This window comes from Polistes canadensis, unplaced genomic scaffold (genome assembly GCF_001313835.1).
Source record: "Polistes canadensis isolate GaletaPanama2010 unplaced genomic scaffold, ASM131383v1 scaffold_73, whole genome shotgun sequence".
NCBI lineage: Eukaryota > Metazoa > Arthropoda > Insecta > Hymenoptera > Vespidae > Polistes > Polistes canadensis.
In genome coordinates this window covers 476,721-488,881 of record NW_014569620.1, presented here as the reverse complement: position 1 = coordinate 488,881, position 12,161 = coordinate 476,721, and the positions used below count along the sequence as shown (strand labels likewise).

Below are 12,161 nucleotides of genomic sequence, written 5' to 3'. Positions count from 1 at the left end.
AAATGAAAAATCCAACAAGATCAATTCAACGTTTTCCGAATTAAAAATAATTGCAACAGTAAACATTTCAAAATGAATTGTTTATCTCGTTACGAGAGTACCTTTCATTGGTATCGTAAACAAAAATGATTTTTAATTAATTCTTTCGTCAAATATACCAAATTTTTATTATATTTTTATACAAAAAATAAAATTGCATAAGTTTATATTCTTAAATCGGATTAATCGTTTTCATCGATAATTACTAACTTATTATTGGGGAATTTCATAATATTGGAAAAAGGAAAAATCGTTGAAACATTGCAGGCGTTGCTGGGAATGATCAATTATATATGGTAGAACGGGTTATATCGTGCAGGAGATCAAATCGGTGTAATAAAAAGGACTGGAAAGTAGCGAGCTTTATCGATATCCTTACATATAACTGAAAAAGAAAGAGAGAATGAGAGCACACATACATACACAAGGACTGGAAATTCTACTTTACGAGAAGTCTCAAAGTGGCACGTATCGATAATCGAGTAGAGTTCTCTTCGAGGTTTTTCAAAATCGAGAAAATCTCTAACGGATAGTATGAAAAGCTCTAAAATTTTTATATGATAGATATATGTACACATATATATGATTATACGTAATTACATTAAATTACAAACTCAATATATATTTCTTTCATTTGAGTTTTCTATATTTATATTAAATATTCAATAATACTTTATAATTATAGACAGTTTTTTTTACAAAATATTAACTGAGATAATTGTTAATAAAAAACTAATATCCTTCCTAATGAATAATATTATTACCCAAGATACGTAAGTTAGATTCCAAAATAAAACGAAAAGTCATAAATTAAATAACAAAAAAATAAATAAATGAAAAAAAAAGAAAGGTCTATTATTTATCGTATAACTTCATATAACTTCATATATATATATAAGTAAAGTATATCTCTTTGGAAGGAAAACATTTTTATCGTCGACATAAGCGACTTTATACGAAAAGAGGTTATTAATCGTATAAAATATGTGAAAAGAATGTGCGAGCAGGAAGACCACATTCGCGTAAGAAAGATAAGTAAAGCGAACGATTCGTTTCCTTTCCGATAACAGGAATGTCGTTCGTTTCGGAGTACGAATCGGAGTTCGACGTTTCCGCCATTCTCCGATCGAGAAGCATTTCCAAGAAACGGTAAGGTCATGGAAGGGAATTCCCTTCCTCCCTTCTATCCTCCTTTTAAAGGAGGGTAGAGGACCCGAGGCAAAACGGTCGACGATTTCGATTCGATTGGAAGAAAATCATTCGACGACTAACAAACTAATTGACTTGATTTTCTCTCTTCTTGTCGTTTCAACAAAGATAAAGAAAGAAGAAAAAAAAGAAGGGGAGGAGGAAAGGACAAATAGAAAGAGACCGAGTAAAGATATCTCGAGACCTTTTTACGACAGTGGTGAATGTAACAATTTGAGAACGATGAATAAAGAAAACGGGCGTAGATTCGGTCCAGCTTTCTATCTCCTTTCTCCCTCTAACTATACCCTCTTTCCACCCTCCTTTTATCTTTCTCTTTCTCTTTCATCCAACCTTCCTCATCTTGCCATTACGTAGAAAACTTCATCCGTACCCGCGGAGATCGTAACGAGCTTTGATTCCGGTCTGGTAACGCGGTAAGAGAAACACTCCGGAGACACCTCCAGCGAAACTCGCTTTCTTTACCTTCTCTTCTATTCTACTTTACCACCACCACCACCACCACCACCTTCGCATCTTTACCATATACTGAATCTTTCTTATATCTTCTTTTTAATTCTTTCTCTGTTTTCTCTCTCTTTCTCTATCTTTTTTTCTTTCTCTTACACGTAATCGTCTTTTTTCTTATATCCCTTACGGCATAATTATTGCAGAACGAAGTTAAACCACTTTCCAACTTTACGTCTTTGTTTTCATCCMCCCTTTTTTTCTCATTTCTTTTTCTTACTTTTTTTTTTTTGGTTTAAATTTTTTGTGTTTTCCTTAAATTTTCATATTCTATAATATCGTTCCGCTTATATTCTCTCTCTCTCTCTCTCTCTCTCTCTCTTTTCCTTATTTCTTTCTCTTGCAATCTTATACTTTTCTTTTACTTTTATGATTGGCCGGTTCTCCTCGAACTTTCTTATTCATGAGAAAGAACACATAAACATGGTTAAACGATGGATATCAGTTATAGCAAATCGATATTCTCCAAAGAAGTCGATATGAACGCATAATATATATATATATACTTTTATACATTCCTTTCGTCGAAATGAAAAGATGAAATTTATTAAATCGTACTTAGATGAACAAAAAAAGTTGTTGAATGACATTTAAAAATGAATTGTTACTATCTATCGCGAATAATAATCGAATTTTTATTATTGAACGAGATAGATGATGATGAGAGATCACGAGAAGAGAGAGAAAAAAAGGAGTATAGGTTTATAAATTCGCGTACAAAGTCGATAATCGCGAATTAATCCAGAAATTGTGTCGATAGTTCGCGCAACTCGTTCTATGATCCACATGATCTCGTTCGATTTAAATTTAATGCAGTTCATACAAACAATTCATACAAAATAGCGCGATTAGTTTCCGTATGGTGTCCCTCCAACCCCATTCCATCTCGATTCTCGTTCATCGTGTTCGATAAAAGCAAGCTCGAAAGGATAGAGAATGCACATTCTCGATGACAGCACGGTAATACTCTTCTCGTAACACGCGAGTGTTCGTTCTTGCACATATCAGCTCTTGTTTTCCATTAATTTAGTCCTCGTTCATTAACGAGAAATCGTATGTTATTTAACACACATCATCGAATGGGTACAATTTTACAGAAATCTCGGATAATTGTTTTTTAATGATTTAATATTGTATCAACGTAAGAACCGTTCGCAACAAGTCAAATCGATTTATTCAATTTTTTTTTTAAATCTTTTCTAACTTTTTATTCTATCATTTGACTAAATGATTACTTAATATGTTTTATGTTTAAAATAAATTTTTGTTAATAGTTCCATTTAACGCTATTAAATGAAAATAATACAATATTTATAGCTATTCGGTTTAAAAAAAAAAAATGATACGATTATTTAAATTATTTTAATAATTTTGCTTCTCTTTTGTTTTATTTTATTGAGCTAATAGATTTGATAATTGAACGACTAACAAGTACAAAAATATATTTACTTTAAGCTTATTCAATATTTTTATTTTATATATACAGAGTTTCCCAATCGAAGGAGACCACCAATATATTTTCTTTGTTTTTATTCAAATGAATAAATGTTTAATTGTAGATATTATAGATAAATCCTATTTCATCTTGAATCAATAAAATTATACACGTAATGAGAATTATCCTCTTTTAAATTTCAAATTAATTATTCGAATTTAGCGATATAATAATTTAAAAAGGAAAATATTTAGAAAAGAAATACAAAATTTTCCAATTTTTACGAATCGTCGCAATGGTTCGTTCACTTATCGAAAAATAATGTTATCCATTAGAATCAAATTATTTTTATTCGTCTCTCTATTTTTCTTTTAAAATATCGTAAAAAGAACACATCCAACTCGCGATTAATTCACTAGGATGAATTCACATTTCGAATCGTTCGATAATGAAATTGGAAAGAACTGCAAATGAATTTCTACAAACGGTTACTTTTATTTCTTCTCCATCTTCCTTGCGTACTAAATCTATTTCATTTTTCGATATTAGTCCTTGCTAACCGTTAATTAAAGAAAAGAAAAACCTGTAAAGTTCTAATTATCCAAGAACGATTCGAATGCGTATATACTATAGATGATTTGATTTCCTCTTCTTTTGTTTCAGAAACGATACTCTTTTCACGATGTCCGCTGGGATATGGACGTTAACGTAACTGGAGGATGGGAGGGAAATAGAAAGATTTTTGCATTCATTTATATTCATTCATTTTACGTTACATTCATTTCGTATTCCGTCGGATATCCTTTCGATAGGAAGGAAATTTTTCGAAACCGTCGATCGGTTTTGTCTCTCTTATATATTACATATATATATATATATACATACATAGTATTATATATAGATACGTACATAAGAATCATAGTAATAGAACGGAAATTAAAGTACAGCAGCTTTGCGCGTAAACATTAAAAAAGAATTATATTTTTCAGGTAAAATACGAAAGTATGGGTAAATACATGTATACGATCTATCGATAATTATTTCGTTTGGTGTGAACATTTAATTTTTGTCTCGCATGTGCGAAATGTGATTCTTTTTATATTTCATCGAAAAATAAAAGTAAGGAATAAAAAGAGGGCTAGGAAAACGTGCGTGTGTGTGAGAGGGAAAATAAGGTAACAGCACGCATGGAAAAATAATATCTTATCGAACATACATAGTCAACGAAGTAAGCGATGGAAAAATCACGACTTGATGCGACGGACGTTTCTTGACGTCCAACGTAAAGAGTGAAAGAGAGAAAGAGGGTTGAAAAAGGGATGAAAAAGGGGAGAACGAAGTGCCAAAGGGTGACTGAGAAACGAGCTCTCGTGAAAACTAACGCTTTGCCGTTATAGAAACATCCTTCGAGGATCAACGCGACTGTTATTTTCACGATGAAAGTTCAAATAATTCGATGAAAAATTAAATTAGATTCTTTATATACAATAAAAATATCTCTATTTTTATCTATTATACATTTCATTTTGATTTCGCACGTGCGAGAATTTTGAAAAAATTTACGAAATAAAATTGATAATTGAAAAGATAAAGAATACTATTAGCGTGCATACTTTTTCATTGTATAATTTATTACGAGTATACGCAAGAAAAAAAAATTATTAAATTATTAGTTTATAAACCTTTTTTTTCTGCACTCGAAATTGTAATACTCTTAATAAGAAGATTTATTCCGGCAAATCCGGATTTCAGAAAAGATAACATGAGTATTTTTCTTTATTTTGTTTCTTTTCTTTTAATAAATAAATGTATTCAACTTCAAAGTTATCCGTAATTTATTCTGATTAATTATATTTATAATTAGCGAATTGATGGAAGAGAATATGTAAAAATAATCTCCAAAATGGAAAGAATTTTGCTGTACAAACGATTATAAATAAAATTGATCTGGTTTCTTGTCAAAAAAAAATAAAAAGAGAAAATATTTCAAATCAATTAAAAAAAAAGAAAAAAATATTAACAATTATTTTAAGAAAATCAGATGGTTTACAAATGACATAATCTTTCGAAGGAAAACAGATAATCGATCGAAGACGACCCTAGCTCCCAAAAACGACCATCTGAAGCCACTTCATTATACATTGTTGAGAAAATCGGGAAACGTGATTGATTATAAGAATAAGGGGTGTTACAATAACTTGAGAGTACTACACTGATCTTTTCAAACCGTTGAAAGAAACTGTGAAGAAAAATAGGAGAGGAAAATGGACTAAAACGAAGGTCTAGCTTCTACAAGAACGCATCCGTTCCGCAAAAAAGTAATGATAAAATGACTGCTTTTATAACACAGTTGCTTCTAAGCGTTCAATCAAACTTGCTACAGTCCAAACCATTTTTTTTTTTTGCTCCGAATAAATATTTGTTCTTAAATACGATAGAAAGAATTTCTAGGAAGGAATGATAAGTAAAAGATTAAATCCCACGATCTTGTTAGCCTATTTTAAAATATAAAAAAAACATTTGTTTTTACGAATATAAGTAAATTAATTGAAAGATTTAAAAAATAAAATGTATTAGAGTCGAGCGAGAATATATCGAGAAAAAAATAAAATTGTTCTTATTCCTTTCTCCCTTTTTTATCTATTTATTCGAACATATATATGTAGATCAATTTAATAAAAAAAAAAAAAAACAAAAAAAAAATCTATTAAAGTATGTTATATCAATGTCGTGTTCCATAGTTCGTCGTTGTTGTTTTCTACACCTTTTACGAATGCATTGTAAAGATAAATCTCTCTTTCTATCTAATCGAGATGACTACAATCGAAAGAATAGAAAACATTTAAGCATGACGAATTCGAAGCGCTCGCGAACGTGTACGACGAACAATTGTTATCGAAATAATACGGTAGATAAACAAGAACATATGAGAGGAAAAGAGAAAGAGAAAGAGAAAGAAAAATTCAAAAAGCGTCCATCTGGTTCGAACGATCGATTTAATCGGATCAATCCAACGCGTTTCGCGTATCCAGTCGGCAGCGACAAGGATGCTAGAGGAAAAAGTTTGAAAAGTCGATAACGAAACCGATCGACTTTCGTAATAAAAGAAATAAGAATGAACGAACGAACGAGAACGAACGAATAAGGGGGAAAACAATAAAAAAAAAAAGAGAAGAGAAAAGAGAGAAAGAGAGGGAAAAAGAAAAATGAGGAGTATGAATAGGTATTATGATTGAAAAACGCACCGTTCAAGGAACAATGTTGTTATTCGTGGACCATGTTGAATATCCACGTCTTTTCTTTTTTTTTTTTTTAGTTACGAAATTCAGAATACTTGTACGCTTGTTGCGTGTCAAGAATGAGAGAAAAAATGGGAAATATTATAACAAGAGAAATAAAAGGATAGATAGATAGATAGATAGATATATATATATGTATATACCTACATTAAACTTGTAGTAAGAGTTTTGTAGAAAACACAGAAAGAGAGAAAGAAATAGAGAGAAAGAGAGAGAGAGAGAAAGGGAATGCAAAGAAGCTCTTCTCTTGAATACTAAAGAAGAATGAAATCCGCTTGCTAAAGGAAATGAAAGAAAAGGAACGAACACGTATATACGAGGTGCAACTATCTACGATATTATATAATCAACTTTTACTTGTTTAAAATTTTTCGAAAGAAAGAAAGAAAGAAAGAAATAAAGAAAGGAAGAAGGAAAAAAAAATGCAGAAGAAAAAAAGGATATCGACGTTAGTACGAAATGTATAAAATTTAATGTAAGGATTATAAATGCTCTTTTTTCCTTCTTCTTTTTTTTTTTTTTTCTTACGTTCGAGCAAGAAATAGGAAAAGAATCTAAAAAATGGAAATTATTAGTAAAAGCTATTTCGAGTTGGTCACGTTACACGATTTACTTCCCGTATACAACAACATCATCTCTCTCTCTCTCTCTCTCTCTCTCACGTGATCTCGAGCTCAACTCTTTTTCCGAATTATACTTTGCTCGACTCGCACGTACTAAAAGAAAGTGTCGACAAATCCTCGCCGTGATGGAACTTTAGCTCGATGAGAGAAGCAAGAGGTCGATAGACGAAGACGACGACGTTAGAAAAGGAAGGACGAAAAGAAAGAAAGGAAGGAAGGAAGGAAGGAAGGAAGGACCGAGGAGAAAAAAAAAGTGAATCGATTCGGGGCACGTACGTCGAAGGATACAGAACGAGCTGGAAGATGAAAGAATCGTCCCAAGCTAGGAACGTGGATTTTGGATGGTTTACTTTTTCGACTTTTTTTTTTAATCTTTTTTTTTTCGAAACTTGGCGAAACCTTCATACAGTCGTAAAAGAAAAAGAAACAAAGTGGGAGAGAGAATGAGTGAAAGAGAGAGAGAGAGAGAGAGAGAGAGAGATAATCAAGGAGAAAACAGAATATAACTCGTGATTCTTCTCTGTGATGAGAAGGAAACGTAGAACACGGTTAAGAGAGAGAGAGAGAGAAAGAGAGAGAAAGAAAGAAAGAAAGACAGAAAGAAAAGGGAGAGATGGAATACGATGATAAAAAGGAAGAAATGTAGTTCCTTTTCTCTTGAGACTCGACGGAAGTACCAACGAAGAGAAAGAGGGGAAAATACAAAGACGACGAAAATCGAAAGGAGTCGGGAAACAAAGAGAAGAGAAGATGAGAAGGTATCTATAAGGCTTGCGGAACAATCGCAATGCCAGAAGTAGTCGATGAGGTCTGTAAAGTTGCCATCCGAAGTACCCCCTTCATTAACGTAGATATGTATATATATACGAGAGAGTATCCTTGCCGCGTCTAGGATCATGAAGAACATCAAGACTTGTGACTGTCATGGCAAGAAGGATGGAAAAGAAAGAGAGAGAGAGAGAGAAAGTGTTCTGAATGGTCTCCGTCGGGTGCCTCGAGGAAATCATCCGAGTTCGTATCCCTTTCCGAGTTTGATTCCGAGTGTGCTGGTATTCTCCTCTTTCTCTTTCTACTACTACCACTGGGACAATAATAGATTGTCGTCTTCATAGTCCTCTCTCTCTCTCTTTCTCTCTTTCTCTTTCTAGCAGAATTTTAATTCAAAGGATTGCCGGACGAAGGCCGTCCGTCTGATGTCCGACGAACCGTACTCGACCCAACTTTCGATCTTCTTTATTCTCTCATACATTGGGAAAGAAAAGAAGAGCCACTGCTAGTATTTACTCTTCCTTTATACCGTTCTAAAATCGAAGGTAAAGTAGTTTCGAGAAAAGATCCGTAAGGGATCTTTTCTCGATGTCAGATATATATTCTTTAAATGGAAAGTCTTGCGCATCAAATCCGATTGGTACTCGCGATTTTCTTCTTCCCTTTTCTTTCTTTCTTTCTCTCTCTCTCTCTCTCTCTCTCTCTCTCTCTCTCTATCTATTTATCTATCTATCTATCTATCTATCTATCTCTCGCTCTCACACTTGAGCGCGAAGAAATTATCGCTGGTGTTATTGTAAGGCGGAAGAGAACCGTGGCTCGGTTAATTTGATAAAGCAATTAGATGTAATTGCGAAGCGGGGTGCGCGCCAAGTTTAGTCGGAGGTTGCTCACTGTTATTCTCAGCGAAAACGACAGGAAAGGAGAGAGAGAGAGAGAAAGTGAGAGAGAAGAGAAAGAGAGAAACAAGCACGGTCAGGAGAAATGAAATAATATAGACGCGGCGCCGAAACGAGACAAGAAGTGGGGAAATACAATTACCAGTTAAAATCAACAAAGTAACGAAAGGATGGGGAGTGTATTCGATTAAGGTCAACTTGTGATTGGCCTTTTTCAGTTGGAAAGGAAAAGTGAAAAAAGTAAAGATAGAAAAAGAGAAAGATGTCAATGTCTTCTCCTTGTCATGAAAATACAAAAAATTCCGGTTAGATTCGAAGGAACACGTTACACAGATTTCTAAAAGTGCGAAAAAGATAGAAATATGAAAAGAGGAAATAAGGAAAAGAAAGGATAGTAGCTTGTATATACATACATACATATATATATATATATATATATATATATATATATATACGTATATGCTTACATACGTATACATTCTTCCCCCCATTCGCGACGATTTTCACGTATCTCGCATCTAGAAATCCTCAAATCCTATCCACTCATTTTTAGAAGTTGTGAGGCTCAGTCTTGCGGAAGAGCCACGGATAGGAAAAAGCAAAGGATCTGCTTCGGAAAAATTTCGAGGATAGAAAGAGGCTATTGGATACAGGCCGAATCCAAAAGATGGGACTCAATAAGCCGTATCGCATGAAATATGGAATGGAAGTGGAATTCTGTTAAGACGTCTACAAGAGATCGAGGAATAGAATCGCTCGTTAGAGAATTTAGATCCATACCGAAACTTGACGTTGCTTTTATTATTAGAAACAGAGTTTATTTTCAAATGTGCGCATTCAACCGTTAAGGACATAAAAATGAGAGGAAATATTCTGGAAAATCAAAGAACACTTCTCCTCATCCTTGATAGTAGTCTTGTAGAATCCTTTGTTTTACCAAAGAACGCTTTGTAACATGGTTATATAGAAACCATTGAGTTGCAAATCAAATTAACCGAATACCTTTTTGGCTTTCGTTTGATTACAACATATCAGAAAGATCCTCGAATATATAGGTTACACATTAAAAAAAAAAAAAAGCGAGAAAGTTATGGAAGTAATAATTGCAGCATCGATTAAAAAAAACTGCAGAGACGAAACGTTCACCGCTATCACTGACATGAACATATAATTCGGGATATAACCGTAAACGCGTGATCAAATGAATAAGAAGAAAGAATTTTTTTTCTTTCCTCCCCAAGATCAATCCCCGGCATACCGAACTTGCCAATCGCTATTTGTCTTTCTCGTTTCTTTCCTCTTCTTCTTTTTATTTTTATTTTTATACATTTTTCTCTTGCATTTTTTATTTCCTAGCAAAAAATCCGTTCTCCAATAGCCTCCATATTAACAAAATCAATCCGTCGACGTGGCACAGCATATCCCGAATTCTAGTTCGAATTCTAGCGACAAACATTTCGTCCCAACACGCACGCACAACAACCATCCATATTGGTATCCATCGTATTGATATTGGGTATCGATTGAGATTGATCGATCACGATATCTCGAAAATCTCTTCTCAAGGTCTTGGAATGATGCTTGATATCGCGTTTCATAATACAGAACTTACCCCCCATTATAAGCAGCAGATGAAACAGAGTACGTCGCACTTTCCCGCATTTCCTACTAGTCGAGCCTTTATCCATCCTGCCGAGAAGTAAATCTTCAATGTTTACTCTCGATCAGTTTTTCCCAATCTTATTCTTCTTACTTGTATTTTTCTTCAGCGTTCACCGAGTCACCCCGTTCACCGTGTCGCAACAATCGGCGCCTTCGCGCCACCGAAAATCATTGAGATGACGACGAACTCGACTATTATCAATGATGATACTATTTGATCGATCTTAATTATTTATATTTAATCATTTACTTATTTTTTTTTTTTCTTTTTTATATATATATTTTTAATTAACTCCTTTCACCGATCTCTTCTCAGCTTCCACTTATTTCGATGTTCGATAGTTCTACTACGATAACAACAACAATAACAACAATAACTTATGATTAAATCGTTAAATAATCACTTAGTTTTAAAACTGGGAATTTCGATCGATAAGATCGACGATGCGGCATAAACACAAATAAACAACACTGGAAAGATTTATAAAATGAAAAAAAAAAGAATAGGATCACGGTTAAGCACGATGACGATCACGGACAAGAACAAGAAGGGGGTGTGCAACGCGAACGCGATAGTTCCTGACTTGCAACTGACGAGAGATGCTGCACGAAGAGTTTGCGCCAGTTTTGCGCCCGCGCACAGAATCCTTACTCCCCTTTGCCCTACCAGCCTCCCAGTCAGTTAGTCATCCCGATCTCACTATTTCTCTCTCTTTCTCTCTTTCATTTCAACCCTCTCTGTAACCCATTGTCTCTGTCCAGCTTACGCTCATTCATCCACCCCTTTTCTCTCTTCCTCCTCCTGAATATCGTCCCCGCTCGCATTGCTTGGTTTCTCTTGTTCTCTCTCTCTCTCTATCTCTATTTCTCGTAAGCCCATCTCCGTTACACTCTGTTCACCGTCTTCTTTTCTTCGTCCTTTTCTATCACGAGTCTATCCTTATTACACTTTTTCTATCCCCCCCTGATCACCCAAACCCCTCTCTTCACCTCTCTATCTGTCTGTCTCGTCTTTCGGTTATCCCTTCGTCATTCTGGTCCATCTTCCCTCTTCTTCTTCTTCTTCTTCTTTCCTTAGATTCCATTCTCTTATCTTTCTCTCTCTCTCTCTTATCCTTACCCTTACTATCCGTCTTCGGCGCACATCTAACTTCGCGCGCATCCTTTCGGCGGGCTGTATTTCGAACACTAAAGAGTTTCTTAGAAAATTGAATTGAATTTCACCCCTCTTCTGTTTCCCTCCCTTTTCTCTTTCTCTTCTTCTTCTTCTTCTTCTTCTTAGGAATCTCTTTCTCTTTCTCTTTCTCTCTCTCTCTCTCTCTTACTTCGTTCCACTTCGTTCCTTTTGCACCCTTCCCGTCATCACCTCGAGCTACCTTCCCGCGAAACTGATTGTCTCGCCGTTAAGCGGCAATTTATATGTTAACAGGGGCGAATCGGTCGAGAGTCATGCATACATTTAAGGAAGAGGAATTTCTGTGGTAGGAGAAAGTTTTGCAGAAGAGACAACGAGACGAATGAGGTAAAGTATGAGAAAGAGAGAAGAAGAGAAAGAGAGAGAGGAAGAGAGAGAGAGAGAGAGAAGTTACGTTTACGGTGCATTCACTCATACGACAAGAGACAGTTTAACCGATACTTTGCTCGTTATCAAAGGATAACGATAAGGATCCACGTCGTTCCTGATATTCTACCTCTAATGATCTTTATCTTTATTTTTCTT

General features: G+C 34.5%; 1 protein-coding gene across 2 annotated transcripts in view; it reads right to left on the bottom strand.

Annotated features, from left to right (window-relative positions):
• The window catches only part of LOC106786414 (synaptogenesis protein syg-2-like), a 112,034-nt gene extending 100,951 nt beyond the window's left edge, over positions 1-11,083 (bottom strand). The window contains exon 1 of one of the 2 annotated variants that reach the window (XM_014747790.1): positions 10,392-11,083. In XM_014747790.1, coding sequence (XP_014603276.1) covers positions 10,392-10,467 — 76 coding nt within the window. In that variant the 5' untranslated portion in view covers positions 10,468-11,083. The remainder of the gene's footprint in view (positions 1-10,391) is intronic. The other variant, XM_014747789.1, reaches the window with a different exon arrangement.
• Positions 11,084-12,161: the final 1,078 nt, after the last annotated feature.